The following is a 27,860-nucleotide window of genomic DNA, read 5'->3' as shown; positions in this document are numbered from 1 at the left end:
AAGCCATCCTAGCTATAAAGCTGTTTATTTCCCTAGTTTAAAATCCTTATTAAAAAATTCTGACATATTTTGGAAAAGCCCACTGATGCTGAACATGTACCATGACTGCCAAATTCTTTCACTGTCTATTAGCAGGAAGAAACACTAAAAATTCAGCTCCAATCAAAAAGTGGTATGGAAGTGCAAAAGAAATTTATGTTCCATTTTCAACACCAGGAATATGTATCTATTCCCATGGCATTCTGGGACAGCATGAATATATTCAAACTGCCTCTGTTAGTCTGGAAGCAGAAAAATAACAGTGTGGGCAGGGAAAAAAATAAAAAAGAAACAATCTGCACTGACACTGTAAACATTCACACAGATGTGAAAGCTAACAGAACTCAAGGACAGCAAGCAATTTCACATCAAAGATAACTTCTGCATTACTGAAGAGACCTGGATTCATTATGGGTACAGTATACATGCCCACAATACCTTAACAGTTGACTGATTTAAATGTTACTTTCCAGATTCTGGATTTTTACTTAATGATCCTCAATTTGTTGTCTCACAAAAAATCTGTATGAAGATGATGCCCTCTAGTCCTAACAACATCCCAGCACGAACACACCACTTTGCTAATAAGGCCGTAAGTGAAAATGTCAGAATTACTCACTCCACAGTGAAGTTATTAGGTTTGAAGCAAACAGTTAACAATGGCTGAACAGATGGTTTTAAATTGGGAAGATCACAGAGCACAGGGAGGAAATTCTAGAAAGGACAAACAGGCAGAAAATAATTCTTCACTGAAAATGAGAGGTCTCAAAATATTTTAATATTCCCTAAGAAAAAGAGAAAAACTGGGAAGCAGCTATGAATCAATGAGCCTGATACCAAAGATTTGAGTTTAGAAGATAATAATAATAATAATTATTATTATTATTATTATTATGACTTTTAAACCATATGAGCAATGAACTTGCTGAAGGTAAGAAATGTAACAGATCACTTTCCTACAGTTTTGAGGCATAAATGTTTCACTGCCATTAGGATTTTCCCCTAACACACCAAACGAATTCAGAAAAGAAAAATAAAGTGAACCAGAGGAAAAGTGTTGTAGTGACAAATTGAGAGCTATGGATGTCCTGTTTCGTGAAGTCTAATAGTCCATCAAGCACTGACCACAGAAGTTAACAACTTACTGCAGACTACTGTGTATGAAGTTAACAATTTATTGTGATTCCTATCTGTACAACTAAAAGCAGAACTGCAAAAGCCATTTTTGGATGACTATCTGGGGTTCAAGTGAAAATGAACCAACCCTTATCAACTGGTACCTTGATAATGTGCAGTAAGTACCTGACATATTGCATGAGACAGGCTAAATATGACATACCAGTAAAGAAATACATACACTTGCTCTGTGCTGTTCAAGACTTATCTTTTTCAGAAAATTATCGTGTAGACAAACTGCCGCCTCCTTTGTCTGGGTGCTGAGAGGACTAAACACATACCATATTCAAGCCTGTCGTGTATAGGGCAGCAGTACCATTTAAATACTTCTAGTTTAATGTATTCAATCAGACAGCTGAAGAACTGTTAAATAAGCACAATTTGGTGCCACTGTAGTGATTCAGTCATCCAAACAGAAACACAAAAGCTAAGTTTCAATGAGAGTTTTATATTCAAACATCTAATCCCAGTTCTTTACACTCAGATGATTTTGTTTCTTAACTGACCATGCAACACTGGCAGTGACAAGGTGATGTCACAGCAAACACACACTGCTCTCTCCATCTGTTAATGAGGTCCACAACTCTGTGCAGTTAATCTGTAGAGCACTGGAACACTGATGACAGTTGCATGACCACTGGGATGTTACTCTATGGAGTGATTTATTCCAGTAGGATACTATAATTTTGCTGATCCATCATCTCCCATCTAGAGACAAAATACCTGGCAAACTAACTAAAAGAATACCTCAAGCCATTGTCAGCTACTAAAAGCCAAAACAAGTACCTGCAAATTAATTTACAAACAGATCACATCCCAGGAACTGGTCTAGGATAGCTAATTTAACAAGAGTAGGGCTACATGGAGAAGCAAGTATTTGAACAATGTTAACATCAACAAACAAACAGTACTTTTGAAAAGCAGACCTAACAACTATTTTATTTATAAATCAAACAACACTGCCATTTGAAATTACCTTGCAGGTTTGGAATTTGTGAATTTGAAAAACTGTCACCACATGGCTATTGAAACTATCAGTTCTTACTGTATAAGGTCTGACATATATTAAAGGCACAATACTGCAACTAGAAGCCACTGACACCTGGCCCCTGTACTGCACAGCCATTGCAATTAAGTCTGATGTGCCTGCTTTTCCAGCTAAGGTGTCACCCAAGCACACATTTCTACACTGCAGGACGCAGCTGCATTTGTTCCATTATCCAGCCTCATCTTTTGAAGCATAGCTGCCCTGCCCAGCACAAACCGTTCTCTAGTGATCACAGAGTTTAATGCTGGCTGGTTCCAGTACTCAAGCCAGACTATTTATAGATAAGACAAATACTCAGCTGATTTTTTTCATTGCTACAATATCTTATACCCTGCAGCTTATGTATTTCCTTAGCAGGTAAGACACTGTCCTGGCTGTTCTGCTGAAGAACTGCAGTAGGTTTTGCATAAAGTATCTCCTTAGTACATACATTCGCATACTAGGTAACATCCACAGCATCTAAACCCACATCTGACTGCACTGGCTTAAGTCAGAGAAAAATGATCTGAAAACATCAGTACAGTACAGGCATTGGTGCAAAAGGACCAAAACTAAAAAAAAAAAAAAAAAAAAGATTAATTTCTCAATTATTTCAAGGCTTTTTGAAATACATCAAACAAAATAACTATAGGAGACAAAGATTTCACTAAATTTTAAAATTATTTTCACTTTGCTTTCAAGTGAGAAACCATTAAGAACATCTGTGTAAGTACTATTGCTTCTGTAAAGCAATATTATAAAGCAACATCTTACAACAGGAATCTCCGGATTCTTAGATTCACTTGTTCAATTGAATCACTCCTCAAAACTCATTTAATGTATATGTCATCTTAAATTAGCTGAATCACAAATCTTAGAAGAAAACTTTTATGTGAGAGACATTCCAATATGCTTAGGTCTAAATGATTATTTGACTTTACATCAGTAATCAGGCATCTGTATTCCTGCAGAACCACCTAACCAGTTCTTAATACAGTTTTGTCACAGGAAAAGAAGAAATGAAAACAGACAATTTCAGTTTTTAAAAAGTTACATTAGAAGAGCATTAAAGCTGTGCCTTACAGTATGATTCTGGAAATATGTTGTTAAAAAGCAAATGCTCCTTGTGTGGCATCTTTCTCTAAAGTGATACTGAAACACTGAAATACCACTGCCAGGATGGTGACATTGAATTGGATCAAGAGGTCAAGCAAAGTTTTGTTATTTGTAACATACATAAGGGTAGCTATGTGGAGTTAGCATTTATTTGTACAGCTCTTTGGAAATGTAAATCACTGCAGAAGTGTTAAGTATTGCTAAGACAAGCACTGCCTGACCTCTTCTGGCTATCATGAATGCCAATTGCTGCAGGGAAAATTCTCATCTTAATGCAGGTAGACCTGCAAGCTGATTTTCATTTACATCAGTACAAACTGTGCAACTATAAATATATTAATAACGCCAGTACTGTGTCCTTCAGAAGGTATGAAACCCCCCTGCGTAAATTATTAAAAATTACCTAGATAAATAGTGATTGTATTGCAGTAAGGCAAGGTTTTTAACTGTCTGGGGCAAAACAAATGATGTTATAAATTACAGAGCCATTACTTCTTTAAAATGCAATCTCAATTATGGAAGTATTTCATATTGTGTTAAATGGTACATTTCTCTTAATGGACTACCAATCTCTGTTCACATTAATTCTTTTCTTTCATATCAATATTTTTGTTCTGACTGACGATGAATTCTCTCTTCTGCAATCTATACCTTTTCCAGTTATCCTTTAATTTCCACATAGCTGATTTCCTGTGTAAAATAAATCTGCATAACTATAACACAACAATTAAAATTATTTTTAAATCTGGCATAATTTTCTCACTATGTAAAACAGTATGTTCTCTTCAATAAGGAAACATTAAACAAACCCATAATCAGACCAAGAAAGCAAAGAAGGAGAGTACCATGGGACCAACCAGGATGGCTATACTCAAAAGCTTTACCATGACTGTAGTAGTTGTTTGCCCCTGTAACTGCTATATCAGAAACAAGCAAAGAAGCTTTAGGACAATGAAGTTTTAAAGCAAGTTCAATATTTTAAATAAAGGGGCTTGTAGCTGCACTAGTCAAAAGGCTACAGACTAAGGCTATAACAGAAGATGTATAGAAAGAGAAAATATTCTCCTATAAAACTGATAGAACATCATCACATGACTGAATAAGGCTTTTTTCAATTAAAAAAAACACTTGTCATTGCTGCCCAGATTTTAAATACATCTACAGATCCATTTGGATGGATGGATCTCTCTTGTACAGACAGCTGATCACAGTTCTCCCATGGTTTTCGCGCAATTACCTCGTAACAGCCCAGTTAACACTTAGGTGGGGAATACGAGACAATGAAAAAAACCATGATTCTGGTAATAATACAAGAACACAGTCAGCACTGAGCTGCAGTACAGATGACATCGAAATCCCATGTTCTCTTTAAGTACAAAACACTAACACATTTTTCATCACAGTTGTTTTAATGGTATCATAACCAACTTCCTTTATTGCCCTTAATGGATAATTAAGATGTTTTCCTCCTATTTAAAGGTTCAACATAACTAACTTGTAGCAATAGGAAACTGGCTTGAACCCTAAGTAATCTCAGAAGTGTTTATCAGGGGACCCATTTAGTGAGTTACACCAATCTCTGGCTCCTTAATGGTTTTTTAAAAAAAATTACAAAAATTTTCCTTTTCAGCCAATAATCCTACACAGTACTTCTCAGTGGGAGCAGCTTAAGTTACAGCATCTACTTTAGTAATAGCTGAAAAGACTGGTATATTTAAAGAATTTTAATTTCAACAGTTAAAAAGCAATCAGTGAAGACTGACATGGACAAAAATTCAGCATGTGGCTCTACTTTGTATTTACTATTAGTAGAGAGAAGTTAAAGCCTTAGTTGAAAACAGAAGCTCACAGTTTTTGCAAATTGCTGTCTCTAGACAGTAAACCTGTGTCAAATCTATTCCTTCTTCATAGACTACGAAACCCAATTTCTGTCCATGAAGTGGTCGTCCTGCATTGATTCTCACAACTGCATTTTTTTGTTTAGACTTATCCGATACCTCAATAAAAGCATTAGATCTATGAAGTTAATTAGATGGGGGTCCACAATGAGAATGACAAACCAAAGAGATGTGAAGCAAGAAGCATCTACAACAGCACTAGACCACACATTCTTCTACATCTCCACCTCAAAAAACAATGCACAGAGGAATTCTTCACCCCAAATGCCTCAATCAGACCTATCCCTTTGCATTCTGTCGCTTGAAATTTCCTGCCAACTATGCATCTCCTCTCCAGTCTTCACCACAGATCTGGGCAAGATGAGGGAAGGTCATGAGCACAGCAAGTGAAGCCCTTGCACCTGGGAGGGGAAGGAGAATGTTTTAACTGCTCCCGGACAGCAGCCAGTTATACCATTACAAACTAAGAAGGAAGATCTGGGGGTGGAGGGAAAGCCTGTCACTCTGGGAAAGCAAATAACTAACAGAGCAGCCTGCCACGGGTCTCTGGGCCCGCAGTACCTACAGCCTTCGCAGCCTAGAACTTTAAGCCTTCCTCCAAGAGAAAAGACTCGAAGGTTCCCAAGCTACCTTTCCGCTCCACTCCTAAGCTCTAGCCTCCCTTTCCATGGCTCTAGAAAGCAATAGGGATGTCAGGGGCTTTTTTCACTGACTCCGTAGTGTGTGACTGAGGTTACGCCAGGACACACGCACACAGTCTGCTCTGCTGCTCCAGGCCTCTAACCCAGCTGTCACCGTGAACAGCATTATCAGCTTCTGCTCTCAATGGAAAACGCTGTATTTACAGTTAGTTACAGAAATAACTGTTTTACAAAGACCTGCAAGCTAACTCAGCTTTGAGTAGTTTGGGTTTCACTTTCCAGGTTCTCATTTCCTGTTTTTCAACTAACTCCCAACATTGTCACTGAAGTCATCTTCATTTCTTAATATTTAATACAAATAGAGTCCTCAAAGAAACCCATTACTGACTTTCCTGGGGGGTAAAAGATCAAATTCTTTAGATCTCAAAGGCTGTTATCAGAGGGGAACAGGCTGCACACAGGGTAACAGCAACCTCCCACAGGAATATGGGAAAGAAAGGCCTTTTTCTTTCTCTGTTCAATTCAGACAGGGTGTTAGAGGGGTCTGTGGACCTACATTTAGGGTAAGCTGTCTCCCTTTATCAGCAGCAGCCTCTGATAACAGAAATCCAGACAGCTTCCATGATTTCTACAGCCCCAACAAGGCCTGCTGGTGAGGCAGCAGGAGCCCACTGTGGGCCAGCTGCCTCAGAACTGACCCAGGCTGCTCCTACAGCCCATCCCGAGGGGCAGGTGGCTGCAGTGCCACAGCCGCTGCTCCTTGAGCACACTTGAAGCCAGAAAGATCAGAGGCAGCCAGCCTACACAGCTAGAGATGCTCTCAAAGAAAGTTTGCAAACAGTTTCATCAAGCATCACCAGCAATATAAAGTACCATCTCTTCAGGCACTGTAGCAACTCTTTATACCAGCATCTCCAAGATCTGATACTCTGTGGAGCATTTACACAGAAAAAACATGGCGGTTACCAATGCAAGCAATCTTTTATGCTATCTAACCTTTCGTATGAATCTTACATGCACTTTTAAAAGAAACTCTTTTTTTTTTTTTTTCCAAGTTGTCAACATAGCTTTAATCATCTTATCAGAAAACTATACAGCAATAGTCCTGTCCCTCGTGACATATCCCCAACATGCTCTCCACAGAAAAGTCTATATGGAAATTCATGGAAACATCCTCTTTAATACTACAGTTTCAAACTGCAGCTCCACTGAGTATAATTCTCTTTCTTACAAAGCTCAAGCCTCTTAGCTCCTACTATCTTTATTAATCTTCCTATATATCTAGAAGGATGGATGTATGGTTCAATCACACTTACTTGATTCTTTCTTTTACTACATTACAGGGCTCTATATTAACAAAACTCTGAAAGCTTTATGCGGGACTTCACATAATGCATCATAATGCAGATCTCCTGCAGCTCCCTACTCACCCGAGGAGGTCCCCAAAAGACAACAAAAAGCTAAGAGGAAAAGCTTCAGCGTCAGTGCCATTTGGGAGAGTAAAGCAAAGTCGTTTCCATGAAGATTCTCATGCTGTTTTTCTCTCCAAAGCCCACTCCCACAAATGAGAACAAGCAACCCTCTGACTACAGGAACAAGCACCAAAGCATTAAAACACTAAACGTTCCTGACACTCTTCCTCAGTCACTTTGCAACACTAGAAACCACTGTGGCCCTAATAGGAATTTGGCCAATTTCTCTCACAACCTCAGAAGCACTACCATTGCCTCACATGCTAGTCAAGTTTAAATGTTTTGTTCTCTATACCCGTGCCCTGAGGATGTTCTCAATGCATCGAAAGGTGATGTCAATATGCCTACCCTCAAAAACTATGTAAATGTTTTATCTGAAAATTTCTAATAACACATATAACTACATGCTTTTCAACTCAGAGAGCACAAAAATATTCTAACTAAAGGATATGCAAGAGTAACCATACTATGATCAGATTAAAGTCCACATTGTCCCCAGAAGAGTCAGAATATTAGGCCATTAGTGTATTTTTTGGGACAAAGAAGAAGAAACAAGGCACAAAAAGAGTAAATCCTTCTTGGAAAGACCCCCATGGAAGGTGGGAACCACATCCTACCTGATTGTTATCAGCCATTTAGGGACTTTGTGCGAGTTTATGAAGTATGAGAATCTGGATGCAAACATAAATGATTAGCCAATCTTGATCTGTATCAGTATACACAATAGCTAAATGCTAATATCCAATCACTAACAAAGAAAGTAAATCAAAACAAGCATGGTACCATGGAACCACACAAGGAGAATTCAGCTAGTCCAACCTGCCAGATTGCTCAAGGCTTTGTCCAGTCAGTGAAGCGAAGGGAGATTTCACCTCTCTGGGCTGCTCCAGTGCTGAAGTGTTCTCATAGTGAACACTTCCATTCTTATACCCAGTTCTGTTTCAACTTATGACCATCATCCCTCATTCTCCCACTGTGCACCTCAGTAAAAAGCACCTTCTTGCTGTGCACCACCATCTTCTTGGTAACCCTCTCTTAGGTACTGGGAGATTGCACAGCTAGTAATTTTATTACCAAAGCCAATCCCATGGATCAAACATGATTCACCTTGATTGAAACTGGTAAACATTTTCTTCACATTCATTCACACAGGAATTACTTCCAAGCAGACTCACTCCATCATTTTTCCAGGGATAGCGGTTGACCAGTTTGCAGCACCTTCCTTCTTGCTCTTCTTGAAAATGGATACAACATTAACCTTTTCCCAGTTACTGGGGACCTCCTCCAGTCTACACAGTCTTTCAAAGATAATGGAGAGCAGCTTGATAATGACATCAGAGAGCTTTTCCAGTACCCTCAGGAGGCCTCCTGCCCGGACCCATGAACTTGCATAGGTCAAGATTTCTCAGAAGATCCTTGACTCAGTTATCTTTGACTCACCCCTTTCCTCCCTGAACTGCATCTCTGAGAACAAAGGCCTATGCAATCTTATTCTTGAAGACCAAGACAAGGAAGTAATGGAGCACCTCAGCCTCATCAGTCTGCTGTGACTCAATTACCCACCCACATAGCACCATGCCTACATTTTGCACAACCACCTATTGCTTTTCTGCCTCCTGCTCTTCTAGCATCTTACTTCTGCCTCCTCAACACCCTGTTGTTGCCAAGCTCCTCCTCCATCTCAACACATTTTCCTCCCAGATGACTTAATCTCCTCACAGAGCTTCTGTTGCTGCTATCTAAACCCTTCCAACACCCCATACCCTTCTGCCTGTGGCCACTCAGAAGTGCCCTCATGCAGAGTCAAAGATGCCTGCCAAGAGCTTGTCTGTTCCTCTGGTGTTTTCTTCTATATTTGCTTCCACAGTCTTTGGTACATATTTCTTAGAGGTTCAAAGCGACCTTATTTTGAAAATAAGGTATCACTGGTTATAATATGTTCAATATGAATACAAATCACATATTTGTTTAGATGACTATTTTACTTAATTACTAATCACCTGACTGCAACTACCTCTTGAAAAAAAAGATATTCTTAGTGATCTTTTTCATGCTCCTATCTGCGGCTGTACAGCCATTTGACACCCTTTATAGTTAAGAAAAATCGATTTATTCTAGAAATATACCTTGCTTTTAAAACTTCTTAATGACTTTTCCAAAGGCCTAAAGATATTTTTTTTTAGTCAATACACATCCAAAGGCAAAACAAAGGCATCTGTATACAGTGCGGAGAAAAGTTAAAGAAACTACTAACTAAAGGCTAAGGAACAGCTATGCAGCTCAGTCTGTGTGGTAACGAGCATCAAGCACAAGGCATTATTCATTTAAGTTTGTAATTGCTTATGGCATTACTCATTAAAGGTTTATAATACTTTATTTCTACACAAGACAGACATGTGCGGGGGAAAACAAACAAAACCGTAGTCAAATTCACACCACAGGATCAAAAATAACTCTTGCACTTCATTTCATAAGGAGAATTCCTAATAAACTTTAATTTCCTCTAGAATTTTAATTAGATTGAAAAAAAGAATGCAGGAATGGAGTTCAAGGACTATTTTTCATAGCAACAATTATTCAGGATGTAGTCTCCCCTATTATATCTTCTCAAGAAAGCCATCTTTTATAGCTCATCCATTTTTAATTTGATAAAGCCTCTATGTTCTGTTCTCCCTTTTTATTTGACTGCTGAGTCTTCTCATAAATGTTCATTTCCTAGCAGATATAGCACAATGAACAGAAAAGCAAACCACCGTTCATCTGAACAAAGACACTCCCACACAGCAGAGTATCTATGTCTGGGAGCCCTGCTGTAGAAAAACACATGCCCACAGTTATTCAAAGATTCCACTTCAGCCGCAGTGCAATGCACCAGCAGGCATGAATAGCCTTTCTTTTACCTTGTTTATTCAAGAACTATGATCGACTACAGGCTGCTTTTAAGTATTTGATATCCTGCACTGAGGAGATTAAATAAGCCTGACGCCAAATGAAAAACTTCAGCCATGCTGTTGATTTTTTGTAAACTTATGAAACCAAAATCTGAAGATCTTGTCCTTAGAGACTAAACGGCCTTTGCTCTAGGATTTTATATTTATTGTGCTAGCAAAGTCAATCCTATCTCTGACAGAAACTGATTTCTTGATAGGTTCTCTCCTGCCTTGAGTGCATTTGAAAGCAAAACACCCATCTCTAATTTCCATACTGCTCCTCATGTAATTAATCAAATGCACAATCAAAACCAACTTCCTTTCCAAGCACATTATTGCAAACTATATGGGAGAAATTAGTGGGAGAAAAACACAAAGAAAGAGCACCATACTTTACATCTTGTTTAAGAAGAGTCTTTTGTACTGGGAAGGTGGAAGATGGGCTACAATAATACACTGTTTAAATAAGTAAATATGCACAGGGGTGCATACAGAGAGCACACGGGTGTGCTCTCATTTCTCATGTCTCCAGTGAAAGAGGTCACGACCCTTCAGACTTTAACCTTGTCCCTTCTAATTTTTCATCTTGGTTCTCAGAAGAGAAATTTAACCCATCTGGTTTTCAATTTTACAAGGTCATGAGCCATGAAAGAAAATCTAGCTTTAAAAAGAAATGGAGATATACAATCTTCTCTCAGTGTATAAAAGTAGATCACGCAGATGTTTCTGTTAGGTCAGGACAAACTTACAAGACAGAAGAAAATTCCTCTCCACAATATAACACATTCATATGTCTACTACTGGGTATTTCTTCTTGGTTGTACTTATACTTGTCTAGTCTCCCTCTCAAAATAATACATAATGGTCAATCTTAAATGCCCACCAACGCAAAGGTAGGAAATCCTACCTTTTTTGTCACCACTGGGATATTTACCCTAGTGGTCCAATGAGGCAATAATTTCATCAGAAGTGATAGTTACATTTCCTACTAAAGCAGGGCAAAACGAACGTCCCATCCTTTCCTGTGCCCTATGGCAACATCAGGCAATACAGCCAGAAAGAGTTCAACCTACATCCGAGGTGGACATTTCATTGATGGGCTTACACCTCCGGCAAGGCATTTAACAGTGCTAGTGAAAGGTGGTTTGTTTTCTTTTTCTTAAAAACACAGCTGAAAAGTTTATTGCCTCCCTCCCCCAGCCACAAAAGCCATAGAGCTTCAGCATTACACACACGCACACCCCCTGCAAAACCCCCACACCACATGAAACATTTTACATACAAAAGAGTTTGTAAGATCACCTACAGTTTTCATTATCCACCAAAGCTAGAGCACTATCACAACAACCTCTTGAAGAACTCAGAATACGGGCATACCTGGAAGTCGGATAAGTTCATACTGTTTTATACATATGAATGATACAACAAAACTGGTCATCTCAAACAGCACAGCACCTTCAACAGAGGACTAACTTGTATTTCACTGCAAAAACAGTTAACAATTCACTTGTTTTCATATACTTAAGAGATGAAATCTCATAGTGAAAAGCAACATGCAGGAATGCTTTTTCTAAGCGTATCTTTAGAAAACTTCAGGTATCTTCCAAGTTTTGAAAAACAGCAGCAGAAAAAAAGTATGTAAAACCATATAGTAATTGTTTCTAATACTATTTCTCTAATTGGCTTACAATCCAAAGGCCAATCAAGTTCTTGTGGATGGCGTCTACCTGAAGTCCCGTTTCCTTCTGCAGCATAGCAAATACACACGGAGATGTTAATTGCAGTAACACTAATTAAAAGACAAAAACCCATGACTATATTAGCAGTCAAACTGCCAATTAGCACACAAGGTTCCCTCATTACTGCTGCTGCATGAAATGTGAAGCCCGATATGGACAGTAGTCATAAAAATAAAAAACATTTAAAAAAACCATAGGTCACATTTTCAGCTTGCTTCAGAAGTTCTCCTGGAATCAGTAGCTGAGAAGCTGACCTACAGGAAAGAAAGAAATTCCTGCAACATTTTGTAAAAAAAACTAAAAAAAATTTCTGTCATTTTCCACAGCTGTATTCAGAATGGTTTTCAGAGGAAAGAGTACGTGCCCAAGTGTAGCCACTAGAAAGTGGCTTAACAAAAATTAAAATAAAAATTAAAAAAAAGCAAAAGGGCTAACATGTCAGTGGATAATTTCCCCTGACTTTATACTCCACGTAAGGCTCCCCCATAAAGGACTAATGGATACTGAAAGCAGTCCAGGTGATCCTAGTGTCCTTTATTCCTTAGAAGGAATATTTATTCTTGTGTCGTTCAGACTCTTTTAATGACCATTTAATGAAGGTTAATGCAGATCTCTACAACCCTAGAGCTGCTTCCATAAAGTGATTGTGCTCTTCATATAGACTGTATTTCCTCAGGTGGCTCTCTATTTTTTTTCTTCTCTGTTTACAGGTTTTGAATTTTAATTCAGAGGTCTCACAGTAAATAAAATTGAAATACTTTCAGCATTATTTTCCTTGTGAGAACTGGAGTATATATTTGTTTTTCACTTGCTCCCTTTTAATCAAGCATTTTGTTGACCATAATCAATTTCTTCACTCAGGAGAAAAATGTGCAATTATCTACAATGAAGAAGGTGTGTCTAAGGAATAGGGTGGGGGGAAGAGAAATCAATGGAACCATCTGTCTGACATTCCTACAACATTATAAGAGACTTGTAATTAACTGCTTGCCTACCAAAGTCTGCCAGCTTTAACTCCCCCGTGTCACTGATCAGAAGATTCTGTGGTTTCAGGTCCCTGTGCAAAATGTAACGCTGGTGGATGTAAGACAGTCCTCGCAGCAACTGAAATAAAAATAACTGAAAAAGAGGGGGACAAAAAATGACCTCTGTTAATATTTTGCATATAACCACAGATGATTTCTTCACAATATGCAGGGTGCTTGCATATTGTGGTAACATTGTGTCAGAATTCCTCCCAAACTGGTGTAATTCCCACCCAAATTTAACACAACAAAATTTCCATCTAAAAAATACGTACTTTGCAAGGACTAACCCCAGCCTCCAAGCCCTACTGTATCATAGATTCAATTTGCCTGCTTTAAAAAGAAAAAGAGCAATACAACCATGTGCAGAAAAGCTCAGTTTCTACCAAATTATAATTATATTCCATTTACCCATATGGCCTTAGAGATTAGGTGGTAGCCTGAAGACAGATGTGTATCTTCACTAATTATAGGAAACAACAGTACAGGGTGTATAGGGATAGGGAGATAAGGCTGGGGGATGGGACACTGGAGCTAAAACAAAGAAATTAATAGCATAATAATAATGCCTGCGTACCCAAGGAAATCTGCAAGTATGACAGGTTTTCTCCTTCAAAGTTTTTTTTTAATGGGAACCGCTTATGTATTATTCATTAGGAAACAATAATTCTCACTGAACTTAACAATGACTTTTAAAGCCTGCTCATAATAGTCCTTAAGGTAAATTTAGATAGGAACCTAACTCATCCCCCCATGTTTCTTTTAATCCTTCACTGGACTCTACAAATTCTTTCCCTAGAGCTAAGCACTGATACAATGTATTTTTGTAATTTACAATTATGAACAAAGAGCTGGGTGATGGAGATCTTTTGTCCTCTCTTTTCATCTCCTCTCCCATCATTCTCCTGCATTCTTACTGGCACCTGCTGTGAAAGTGTTACCCTCATGGATTTTGTCAATACAAATGGTGAACGATTGTTTCCCAGGAGTTTTCTTTGCAGTTGCGAAAAATCTCCCCTAATATACAGACCACTCCTATTGCCTGAAATATTTAAAAAAATGCTACAGTTTCCAAATGGGAACACAACAAGCCTTTGCAAAGCCAAGCATGAAGGATTCAAGAGTGGATATGGACCTCGTACCTCACAGCTCAGCGCCGGTGAAACATGCTCTCTCAGCATCTCAGAAGATGTGGAAACCACACCAAAGATTTAGCAAAAGTCAGCTCAGACACATGAGAATTTCTAATTAACTTGCAACACAATCATCCTACTTAGTGACTGCTGAAGTGAGGAGACATTATAAAAAGGGTTACAAAATCTGATTATAAAAGAGAATAAAGGCTGACATGAAAGAAACAGAAATGTCATGTTACTGAAGTTGAAATGAATTTAATTGCATTTCATTTTTCCCCAAGTGCAGACACAATACACTGTATGTTTAGCTATTTAGCCAGGGCACAAAGAGCCATATCAATCACCTTCTTGCCAGGGTGGGGCCTAACAATGTGCTGAGGAAACCTAAGAGCAAAATACAGAAACAAAAGAAAGAATAGCAGGAAAGTCGTAAGTAACGTGGTCATTCCTTTTTGAATTGTGGTTAAAATGGAACTCATGGTACACAAAACCTAGTTTAATAAGGGCAGGAAGCAGAAACAGCTTTCATTACAGCCTTAAAATATAAATTAAATTCTATTAAATGACTTCAAAATAATATTTTTAAAATAAAAAGATAGGAAAAATATCCAGTTTGCTAGGCTAAATCAATGGTATTTAACTTCAAACATTGTTTTTAAATATGCAAAGAAATGTCAATTATCATGTTATCTTACAGCACTGTAATCTTAATAACTTAAAATACATTTATTAATGTGTGCTTTCATTTGGCTTTAATACAAAGAATCTTGACACAACGGCCTAAGGAAAAAACCAAACAATTTTACAGCTAAATAGAATAAATATCTACTCTTGAGGACAGCTTAGGAAGGTAGTTTTATTCCAAACTTGTAGGCATGCTGTACTCATCAAGTACTTCCACAAAAGTCAGTTAATTCACTTAAATACACTGTATCAATTGCTTCCTTCTTGGAGGAAGATCATGAAAGAGAAGGGGGCGGGGGAGGGGGGGGAAATCTCCCTGAATTTATTACAGGGTTAATTCAGCCACTGTTTTGCTGCTTTCTCTTTTCCTCTTCACCTTTGCTTTTATTTGTTAATATTAAATGTAAAAAGATTTAAGTGAAAACACGAGCCTAATGCCTGGCAGCAAAGCATTCTGCAAACCCCGCAGGCCCTCTGGGATTGCTTGGGAAGAGAGAACAGTAAAAGAGACTTTCCATTCCCAATGGTTCTTCACTCCACACAAAGAAAAGACAAATTGGAAAGAACTGTTTCTGATGCCTCAGGAAACACTTCTGCCTTCTCACCGTCAAGTTACCTCCCCTGTCTTTGAGGAAAGCCCTCTCCAAGAAACCTGTTCTCCTTCAAGACTATCTGCATTACCTTCACAAGTATGGACATGAACACTAGATGAGGTACCACCAATTCCTACCCCTATACCCGATCTGAAATCAGCATACCAGCTGTCATGGCCGTATTCTGATCTTACTTCCTCCATCTTGCTCAATTCTGATCACTATGAAACATCAGCCGAGGGCTTCAGGGCTGGGGCGGGGGGGGGTGGGAGCTGTTGAACAAGCAACTGAACCACCATCTCCAAGGCCATGGGATGGCAGCCCTGCAGACCAGGACAACTCTAAAAGGAGTCAATGGCAATTCCATATGCATTTCAATGGGTTGGTGATGAGGGTAGAAACGATACAGACTCGTGGTTCTTCAGCTTTTATATTAATACTTGCATGGTCATACACAAGGCTCTGTAAGTGTCAAATAACCTGTAATAAACAAACTAGGACATCACTCATGAACAGTTTGCAGCTTATTAGTAAGAACAAGAAGTTTTAGTGATAAAATTAGACTCACAAAATGACAAGGGTCATTGTGATGAGAGTTGGAAAAGACAGAAATCAGGAATGGGATTTGTCTCTTTTGCCATGTTTTCAGCAAGGATTAGCATTAAGAGGCTCAACACTTTACATTGAGACAAAAAATTAAAAATTCTAATACTTGTGATTCAGGCCTTGCTTATTTATTATAGTCATGAAAAAAAAATCACCTTTATTCCCCTAACAGTTATGCAGCTCTCAGTTTAATGAAAATTCTTCATTAAAGTGTGTTGCTTCTTGTCAGTGAGAAAAATGCATGCAGGTCAAAGCTAATCTGGGGTTTATGGACTGTGATATTAAAAGAATATTAGCAGTTCTTCTAACTTCCAAGAGAAAGCCCTCAACTCTACAAAAAGGTCAGCACCTACACAATCAAGTATAAGGCCTGGATAGTCACTTGAGCTCCATGCAACATTTGACCAAATGTCTGTTTAAACCAATTACATTTTCTGAGACTTGCCAGGTGCTTGGATGAACAGCCCTGCTTTCACAGTGTTTTTCATGAGACCAGGTGAGTATACAACCTAGAACATTACATGCACAGAACTAACAGCTGCAAGATGGCTCATGTGCTGCTTTACTATGTTATTTTCACACAGGATCTTCAGCTCTTCTCACCCAAAAGAGCTTATAAGCTCAACACTGATGCATGCCATCCAAAACACATCTAACAGGTGGGACTGATGGGAGTTAACACTTTCTGACTTGGGTTTAGAAAGCTCTGATGAGTTTAATGGTAAAGGGGGATGCTCATGTACAGGTCATCTGTGTAGAAGTGCTCAGATGATTCCGCATAGCTGCTCTTCGTTCCCAGAGATGGTAGAGAGTTTCTGGCAAAGGATAATGGGGCAAGTGAAAAGCAGAAATTCACAACAAGCCCAGAGAGGTTCTCCAGAAAATGTACCATTTCCACACAGTGTCTGCTGAGTCATCAAGGACCCTAGTGACCAATAAGGATGCTGCCTAAAAGGACAGACTAATGAGGCCTGTGGGGGACTTTTTTAAGTCTTTCCCTGATGATCCAGAGGGATTTCTGAATGATTTCCTGCACCTGAGCTCACTTACCACATGTTGTATTGTGGGAATAAAGGACCTGGTCCTAGATACAGAAGTAGAAAGCTACATTAGAACCCTTTAGTCTATGAAAGTTGCACAAAACACTCAGCTCTGCTCTCTCTGGAACAAAAAGACTGCAAATGGAGCTGAGCTAACCTGGACCAGGAGCTCACACCAGTTCAGAAGAAAGCTGAAAGCACTACTGGATTTATGTGCCGGTACTTCAATAAGCTCATATTGCTGTATTAGCATAGTTACTTTCAAAAGGTAATACATAGTACTGCACAAGCTTTATGTTATCATCACCGATAACACAAATGCTGCTGCTTGCTGTATGTACGTATCAAAGCACACCAGCTGGGTATCATGTAATCATCTGAATCCTCTTGTGTGTATTCAGCATCAATCGATACCGTATTCAGTCTTAACAGACCATCAAATCCAAAAACACCAGTAAAAGAAACCCAGCACAGGACACCTCACTTCATGCTTGCAGCCGGTGTACTTCTCCCTATCATCCAGAGGATGCTACAGGCTTCTGTGAATTACTCACTATTTTCAAAGGCAAAAGGAGGCAATAAATCCCACAGTACTATCTCATAGCCTTGGATGAAATAAATGCAACAATAACAAATACTCAGTTATGTTTGGGTTCACTAGATTTTTTGGGAGATTTAGATCTACTTGTTTTAAACCATTAACATAACACCCACCCGCACCCCACCCCCCACCCCCAATACTATGTACCAGAAACAATGAGAAATGTCTTTCTGTGACTTCTGCTAGCATGTAAAAAGCTCACCAAGCACAACCTTTTTTATCATTGCTGGTTTGCCATTCTTTTCCCTCCTTCCAACCAGGATAATACCCACGAGATAAAACCTGACTTCTCACTTCTAACAATGTCCTGGGGAAATACTGAACTTTTTAGGTCAAAGCTTTGTAGGCTCTATTGCTTAAATTGTCAGAAGAAGAAATTTCAGGAACAAAGTGTTGACTTGAGATGTATTTGCATCCCTAGGAATAAAGGATCCTATCTGAATAAAAAATTGTTAGCCATTTGAATCAGCATGATTTTCATTATCATAATAAGCTTTATCTCAATAAAAGGTTCTCCTATCTGACCTCCCTGGAACCAACTGAGTTCTTGCCAAAATAATTTTAAAATAATTCACTCCAAAAGACATTTACAAAGGTTTCTAACTTGCTCCTGCATTCCTTGCATAAGAAACTTACCAAAGACAATGTCACACAGAAATGCATGCAATACAGCCACTAGGAATGTGCATTGTACCATTACTTTAAAAAAAGATACAGATTTTCCCACTTATTAACAGCAGAACTGCAAAGGAAAGAGACTGGAAAGTGTTAATTTGCTAACTTCTATTCTCTTTGATGCTCTTTTAATCATTTTTTGTCCCCTCTGGGTAGTAAGTACTACAGTCATTTGCAATGAGGAAGGTGTGCTTAATTAACTAAGTACAAAGAAACTCCTTTATGATCAGTTACAGACATCTGCTGATGTTCAATAAGTGGAAGAGTCTCAGATTTTTTACTCCTGAATGGCAAAAGTAAAAATAAATTCAATAGAATCGAATCTCCTTTTCTACCTTTCACCAATTCACTTCCATGCTGAACTAGGTCAGAGTTGTGGTTGGTCCCTCACCAATTTTAAAGACACTGGAAAGGGTGTTTTCTTCATCCCTATGATATTTTCATGGGGTTTGCTGTATGTGAGCCATGTGGATCATGCAGACAATAAATTACATATGCACACACTAGATATGAAAGTGACATTCTTCCAGCATGAATTTTAACACACTGATAAAGATTCTGCTTTTGCTGTTCACAGTTGTGCATATTATCAAATCATTACTTTAAGTGACAAGACTGACAAAGTACAGTGAAATGCTGATGCCTTATTTAATGTCTGATAACTAAAGAGTCTCATTTAAATAATCAATTCTCAATGCCATGTGTAAAAGACGACCTTAATTTGGCATAACATTATTCTGTCTACTGTACACCTGCTTCTTCACTGAATGAGGAATGAAAAATACCAACTTCTCAACCACATTAAACAGCAGCACTTCCTACTTAGCATATCTGTTGAAATACATTTTTAATTCAACTCTGTATCAGTAGCATCACTAATTTCAGCAAGTAGGAGAGAGATTTCAAAATTAGGACATTAATTAGATTTGCTTCCAGTAACAACAGATATAATTAAAAGGACCACCATAGTAGGTATTCACCTTAGAGTAAAAAAAGTCTTTTCTCCAAACCTCAATGAGTCAGTATGATAGGTGAAACAAGACATGAAAATTCATCACAGCTGTATGTATTATCATGGTTTAATTGCCCAAACCGAGTGCACCTAAGTCTATGGTGGTCAGGTTTTTGGTCAGACACCTCCAGTCACACACGGGCACTCACATGCCCCAGCTTCCCCTACATCACGTAACCACACATTTGTCACATATGGATTCAGGACTGGCCATGTGATTCAATGCATGTCTCCCACAGAAAAGGGGAACACAAACCTCTCATCCACACCAGAGACATTTATACAATCACACGGCAAAAAGAAAAGAGAAGCACACCAGGGTGGCCTACATCAACAAAACTGTAACCTAAAAACCAAAGCATTTTTATCATGCTTTTCAGATACTATGTTTTCCTAACAAGCATACAGTTTTATACCTTACTAATAATGAATGGAGCTACTGCTTAGCAAAAGCCACTATACAACGCTCTGCTACTGCCAAAGTTTAAGCAGCTGCACTTGAACTGTAGCAAGCCTCACGGATGGGATACAGGAGTTGCCTAATCCTTCCATGTTCTGAATGCTTCCCTACTCTTTGTGCTTCAGATTATTCTAAAGCTCTAATCAGTTCAGTGATAAATATTTATGTTTACAGAAGACATCAGCTGACAACCACCCTATGGTTTTGACTTAGATTATTAATTTTCACATTAGTCATTAAATGCCAAAATTATTCATCTGACAAAAACAGACTCAACTTTAAAAACTGTAACCATTAATTAAGGACAACATTCACAGTACTGCAGTATAGAGAGTAATAAATGAATACCGCAAGTGATTAAGTGCCAGAGACTTCTGATAACATCAGATAACATGCATTGTATTTCAACATTTTCAATTCAATATGCACTACATCTTGTTTAGGAAGTCAGTATTAAAACCTTGGTTTAATAAATCCAATATTTTTATTATATCAGACTTGGGATTTTTGTAAATTATTTTTTTTAAATGCAGTGCTATAAAGTTGACTGATCTCTTCTTGAGCATTTAGCATAGAGAAGTATAGCAGCATCCCATTATGTTTCATAAATTCCTATTAATTACATTTCTTTTAAACTATTTCTGTAGAAGTTTCAAGACTGAAACTGGTTACATTTTTTTACTGAAACTTAAGCGTATTTTGTACAGAGATTGTTGGGATGCCCTAGGAAACTTAATACTCAAATTGCACTCCACACTTTGCCACATACCTTACATGTGACCTTGACAGTCAACTCTGACTCAGTATTACAGTGATAAAACACATTTTTAAAGGTTGTGGTGGGGGTAGGGCTTAGTTGTTTGAGGTTTGCTTCAACAATCCATCAAGTATGCATAGAAGACTGCTGTGCCCTGCTTCCTAGGAGCAAGGAAGGCTTGGAATTTAGATGGGTAGGTAAGAGCTGAAGTCTTGAAGGCTCTTGGGAGAAAGCTTAATATTCCTGTTCCCTGCATGCAAAGTTCAACAAGAGGGTCTGCCTATTTCTTCTCATCACTTTTTGGCCCTGGGAAGAGAAAAGGTGCCTAGGGAGGACAAATCAGAGCAGCAGTATTAGGATAGGAGTCTTCCGCATTGCCTGAAGTAAAAGATTTCAGGAGTAATTAAGAGACAGAGATCATTTTTGTCTGGTTGAGATCTCCATTGTCATTCAGGCTGGTGTTGCATGGATTGAGGAACAGTGGGTCAGAGGCAAGTGTCTTTTTATTTTGTCAAAGATTTTTTGAAGTCAAACGCTCACATAAATCGATATTACCTCTAACACTGCAAGTAGAGGAAAAAAGGCAGAGAGAAAAAGATGAGGTTGCTTTTCCCAAAAGACTACAGCTATTTCAATGCAGCATTACCAATTAAAAAGCAAATCAGCTTTCATTAATAGATTTATTTTTAAGGCAGGAAAGCAAACAAGCAATGCAGGCATGACAGACGCAAGCCTGTGCTCTGCTTGTTCCTCCAGTAACAAGAGTTACAGAAAATGGACTCAACTATAGAATAAATGCATCAAAACATAAAGCCGAATTTATTTGCATTACTGGGAATGTAGTAAGATGCAGTAAAAGATGCAGTTAAAATAAAGATGGTATTTCAAAGGTTGAAAGAAGTTAAGAACAATTACATTTTCACAGGACATGCTGAAATGCACGAAAAAAAGATACTTAAGAATTAAAGTATGAATGTACAAAATAAGAAGCATTTATGGACAGATGCAAAGGCTCGGGAGAACCAAGAAAGTTAAGTCAAAAGGCTGGTGGAGATGGTCCTGTACCAGACAGAAAGAGACACAAATCAGAATTAAGTTCATCATAAAAGAGTCACTGGCAGGGTCAGTTAGCTGCTGTGACCCTTTAAGAGTTCCCGCTGTAGGAAGCAATCCAGATGTTTCAACTGAGATTCCAAGAAGTATGAACTATCTCCAAAGGCAGCAACAGCTGTAGGAAAGAAAGCCAGGAGTACAAATTTCAGTAGTCAGGGCCAGGAGGAACAGTGTAGCGAGTGAGGAGCAAGTCTTGTACCTCAGTTTGCAGCAGCACATTTTGCAGTTTGGCAAGCGCCACGTGGTATACATAATGTATACATAAATCAGCTCTTAGCTCCAACCATACACAAGGCTGCAGCAGTAGCTTCCAACAGAAACATAATTATATGTGAGGCCATGTATTTCAGATTTATTGCTTGCCTTCAGTCTTGGAAAAAATTCGAAAGACATCTTCAAAACCAGAAGACCGATGATGCTGTGCCTACTAAACAGGGACTTATTAACCGATTACCTTTTCTCTCCTCATCTCTAACTATAATACTGTACACAGCGTATTAATATAAAGTTTTATATAAATGGTAAACATGCAGGCTTGTTAGTAACCAAAGATGTATATGATTGTGTATTTGAAGCTAACAGAATTTGGAGAACCTATGGATTGAAACAGCTGCTTTCTGCCAATTTCCCTTACAGCTGATAAAGACATTGCAAGTACTTAACCACATATATGTCACCAGGATACTTGGTTTAACATTCTCAGGTATAAGTATTAAAAAACCAGTATCTCAGCCCCATGCACAAATTCTGTGAAGAGTTTAAAACGTGGTGTTATTGGTAAGACTTTCATCTCCACACATGAAATATAAAATTCTGAAATCATTATGTGTGAATACATATGTACCACTAAAAGGATAAACCTAATACTTCTGGAAACAATATTTTCTGTTTGCTTAAACATACTGTCCCAAGACTCCTACGACTGCCAATTGAGACATTCTTCTTTATACTTCCACATATTTAGAATATTCTGCGTAGTCTTTATTTAGAATATTTAAGTGACAGCAAATAGCCTATTTGAAACCACAAAGAAAGGCAATGTCAAACACAACACCCAAGGGGACAGCAATATGTGTGTCTATCAAAGTAATCTGGATTTTATTCTATTCATGATTCTTCATCTAAAAGTAAGCCTGAGGGAACAACCATTGCCTTTAACTTGTAAATACAGAGAAAATTCAGAAATACAATTAGGCTGAAGATGTCCTATAGAAACCAAAACATAAATAACTAATAGCACTGCTTCTGCATTCCTATGAAGTACAATTTTACAGGAACTACTGTACAATATTATTTGGAAAAAAAAGCATGATTATGTGGTTTTGTATTTCTAATAACTGGCAATAAGTCAGAAAGGAATATCCATCTGTAGGCAATACTTTCCTAAAAAACAAAATTGAAAGGCAGGGGGCCTTCTGTCATACTGGGAGAGCATCAATGGCTTAATCCCACAGGTTAGCCCCAGAGAGCTGAGACTAATTTATTACTACTGGAATATAATTGCTCAACTCTAAGTTTTTTAAAATGGATTTAGGGATCACATAAGCAGTGATTCTGAACAAACACTGCCTAAAAGTCTGACTAAAAGTGAAATTCCTGAAGGACCTGTAGCAAGAAGGGGCTGGCAGGGAGAGAAGGCTAATTAACATGGCTCAGCTCAACTCTTAAAAATCAGCTGTAGTTCCATATAGACAACTCTGTCCAGAAGCTAAAACCAAAATAGGTGGCAAAGTCTCAGAACCACAGTTATGTAAGTCGACAAACTGAGCACAGCAAAGCATTAAGATATTATATAGTAACCATCTTATCTCCTCTGCCAGAAGACAGGAGTGCAAGCTGTTAGTTTTGCATGGTGGTGAAAGTCTGGGAGTTGTCAGCATATATGACTGGCTTCCCTTTTCTTTGCAGCCTCTGTCCCCCCCCTGCTGAAGAAATCACTCTGTTGGGCTAGGCAGGTATTTTTCACTCATGGCTTTGAGAGCAGGTATTTCACTGAAAACCCCAGGCAGGCTAAATCAGTTTTAAAATCGTAGGAGCTCAAACCATCATGCTAGATTGTAATAATTACTGCATGAACTAAGGCTAGTCTTTGTTGCTGGCCTGGCAAAAGAGTTTACTAAACGCATATAACCAATTTTCATTATTATTATTCAACAGGAAAAAAATATTAATTGTCCAATGGGATTGCTCATGGCAGAAGAGTAATCTGCTCCAACTTCCCCATGTTTTTTCTCTCTTTTTTTTTTTTAAATTAATAATCCATCTGGATTTTAAAAAGCTTGAACTAGCAGCACACCAGGACTCTAAACTTGGCTACTCAAAGAAGTATTTGTAATGTGTCCATAAGCTTCGGAAGTGTTGCTGAACACTGTTGTTAGATGGTAAAGACAGCCACAGGAATACATGTGGCAAAATCTGAAAGTGAAATTCTGTTGCTGCAGTTCCCTCTGAAGCTCCTGTTTTAGGAAAGGTATCTCAGGATTTGGAGGAGTGACACATTAACAAGCCTAATTATCCACATATGCCTATCCTCAAAAAGACAAGCTCACTCGGCCCTGATACGATCAAGAAAAAGTACAGTTACGTGAAGTATAATGTCTTCTCAGTGGGCAACAATTACAGCTACAATGGCTACTGCATATTAGATCCTGAGCTATACAGCACTGCAGCCTTGGAGTGTTGCAAATCTGAAGCCTTGCAAATCTGAAGCAGCACAAAAAACTTTCAAAGCCAGTTGTAGCTTATGCCAAACCTCAGAAAGCCAAATGCAGAAGCACTCTCACAGGGAAATGAAACGCAAAACCACTGTTTTAACACGCACATGAAACTCTGCTTAGGAAACTGAACAGCAAAGGAAGCTCAGAAGTTTTAGCGGTTGAAGAACAGGTCCCACCTCACCCACCTTTAGCCATTTCCAAGCGCCGCAGTCACAGAGGCACTGTGAAGCTGGCACTGGGAGGAGACCCGTGGGCTTTCCCTGTTCACGCTAGCAAAATGTCTGAGTGACAGTCATACATTACAAGGAAGCTAGCTTGCAGCATACACATCATGTATTTTCAAAAAGAATATATGAATATATATATATATTTTATTTTTTTTTTTAGTTTGGCCAAATATATGCAGTAAGGAAGAATTCTTTATTTAATTATTTTTTTGATGATAGCCATTCTCATCTAGAAAATTAATCCATTACACTATAAAAGTAGTTGATGTACAACAATGATCAGATACTGAAAAAAAAATAATTCCTCTTTTTAAAATATTTTCTTTTCTTAAACCAAAAAGGCCTTTGAGTTTTCCAGGAAAGTGTGATTTATTTTTTTCCACAAACTTCTCAATTTCAAGAAACTAAATACTAGAATAAAGCTCTCAGTATGACAAGTGAAGATTTAAACACTTCTAAAGTAGAACAACAATGGGACTGATGTCAAAGTGCAAGGCAAGTGTAACAAATATCATCTGGGTGATCTATACACACACAACACATTCTGTATGTCTGACTGGCTTCCATTTGATGCTAAAATCATTTGGCTGACTTCCCAGAAAGTAACTGGATCAAGTCTCTACCAGTCTATCTTTCCATTAAATCCTGCTAATATACTCCCTCCTTCCTGCATGACAATCCTCAGTATCTACCTTAGAAGGAAAAAAAATAAAAATTAAAAGTGAGATCAGCTATGAAAATGCTTCATCAAAATAAGTGAGCAAAAAGATTAGGGAAGATTTTATATGCTCATATAAAAAGCAGTACATTCAGCTAATATAATTTACTACAGTTCCCTCAAACCTGGTGAACCTACAGTGATTTACCTCACTGAAGATCTAGTACTGGCTGCCTAAAGGATATTTACTCAGGAGGTTTAGGGTAGTATTGTCTTAAGAGCAAATGTTTGAATGGAGGGGAGGGGTTACCAACACTAACAGTATTTACTCAAATATTCTGGCTCTGAATCAGTTTTACAGACTTTACAAGTTCTTTTGTGGGGATGTTCAAATACTTAGATTTTTAATTATTTTTAAAGAAAAAAATATCTTTTAAAATGCAGTTCATATGCCAGTCATTTTCCCTTTAGCTAATAATCAGCTTCTGTGAAACAACCAACATGACATTTTACACAAAGTTACTGTTACTGCGTTTGCCTTGAATGTGTGCTCTTTTTGACACTTACCTTTGCATTTTCTGGATGAAGCCCTCCAGGGTGTTTGTCCATGTACTGACATAAATCAGTATGCTAAAAGAAAGTCAGATGGAAAAAAGTGTATTAATATCTGTATGACTGCAGCAATTAAATATCCTTCTACTTAGGAGTGGGCACAACAAATGGAAAATAATGAGATTTTTCAGCCACACGTGTGCACACACGCTTGTACCTTTACACTCCATTTTATTTAACAACCTTGGTAACTTGACTGATATGAATATTCACCAAACGTAAATTATTTTTTCCTAACATTCTGTATATGGTAAATTAATTTTATTATCATTTTATACCTTGTAAGGACAATATAATCATCAATACCAATAAAGTAATATTAGGAGGGAAGAGGAAGAACATCAACGGAGAACCTCAAATGTTACTGTCATTATTCACATTAAAACATGGGATTTTAAATATCATTTTATAGTGATTCTAGATTAAGATGGCTTAATGGTTTAGAAAATAAATCTGAAATGCATTGCCTATCAGAGTACTAAATGATCATTTCCAGCTCAAAAAGCGCATATTATGCACACGTACAGCTATTAATTACAGATACTTTAGAAAATACCTTCACTGAAGACACAAAAATATGTTTTCCCTTCATAGTTGCCTATATTCCCCACAAATATACCATAAAATCTCTTCAGAAAATAAGCAGGCTTGTAAGTGTAAATTGTTATTTTTAATTAATAAGTATTTATTGGATTTATTATGGACACACTACTGTCTCTGAATTTTTCTCTTGCATTTCTTCACATTCCTACCAGTCAGCAGCACACTTTCAGTGAAGTGGCACGTCTCTTCTATGATTTGCTTGCACAACTCAGCTTCTGGAATTATGTTCAGAATAAGCAAAGCAAAAATATACACTAGATTAACGACCAAAAAACTCGGGAAACTGACTCTGTCTTCCACATCTGGTTGCTGAACACATCTTGTAAAAACCATCCAGCATTCCTTGAAAAGCTACTTGGCAATACCTGCCTCACATACAGAACAGCCCAACTAAATATAAGCAGTTTTCAAGGTGAGAGTTTTGGACAAAAGTTGCCTTCAATATAGCAGAATGGTTTCTCTGTGCAACATTTCCTACTCCAGGAGCCATTCTCTAGTGCTCTTTTGCAGAGTTATAAAGAATCATAGAGAAGTTCACATCTTCTAAGACACAAAATCTTAGTAGCCACAACTGTTCTGTATAATCTCTTCTGAAGTCATAAATATGAAAACACACTGTAAAATTAGTATTTCAACAACACAAGATACACTGGTTGATTAGGTTGTGTGCTAGCACAACTTTTTTTCAGGAATTCTTACATGGCTTCAAAAGAGCGAGCGTCCGAACTGCAGGAAATTGCTTGAGCTCCAAAATGAGCAGTGTGGGTATCAGGGGGGCAGAGGGCACACACAGACAGGGCAAGCCACACTAAATACAACACAACAGAGCTTCCAAAACACAAGCTACAACAAGCAAAACTTTAATTTATAGTTAACACATTAATGAATGCATTTACAAAGAAAATTTAAAAATACACCTCTACCATGAACAATTACTGTCAGTGAAGTGCATTTTGCATAAGGTCTATCTTCTGTTTAAAGACTTATTCCTAGTTTCTGTAAAATCTCTAGTCACTTCAGGTATAAACTCCCAATCTCCCAGCTAGTTTTCTGGACTGTACCAATAAAACCATGCCAAAAATGGACCAGTCATCCTTCAGTATGCATCACAGCATTACCCAGTTCTGTCTTGTTTTACTGTTATCAACGTCAAGGAAACATACTTGAACAAAGTCATCTGCTAACCTTGTCATTTGTTTGGAAAAGGGAACAGGTTTTGAGTACTAACCCCACTACAAGAGCCTGCTTCTGGCGAAGTATGAAGGGAAACACCTTTACTACAGGTGATGGCTGGTGTCAAATT

At 38.1% G+C, this 27,860-nt stretch overlaps 1 protein-coding gene across 2 annotated transcripts in view; it reads right to left on the bottom strand.

Annotated features, from left to right (window-relative positions):
• Positions 1-27,860, bottom strand: part of CDK14 (cyclin dependent kinase 14) — a 316,633-nt gene that overhangs the window by 141,117 nt on the left and 147,656 nt on the right. For both annotated transcript variants that reach the window (XM_055709447.1, XM_027800119.2), the window contains 2 exons: positions 25,910-25,972; positions 13,034-13,157 (listed from right to left, as the gene is read on the bottom strand). In XM_055709447.1, the coding sequence (XP_055565422.1) occupies positions 13,034-13,157; positions 25,910-25,972 (187 nt within the window). The remainder of the gene's footprint in view (positions 1-13,033; positions 13,158-25,909; positions 25,973-27,860) is intronic.

This window comes from Falco cherrug, chromosome 4 (assembly GCF_023634085.1).
Source record: "Falco cherrug isolate bFalChe1 chromosome 4, bFalChe1.pri, whole genome shotgun sequence".
NCBI classification, from domain to species: domain Eukaryota; kingdom Metazoa; phylum Chordata; class Aves; order Falconiformes; family Falconidae; genus Falco; species Falco cherrug.
This window is presented reverse-complemented; position numbering and strand designations above follow the sequence as displayed.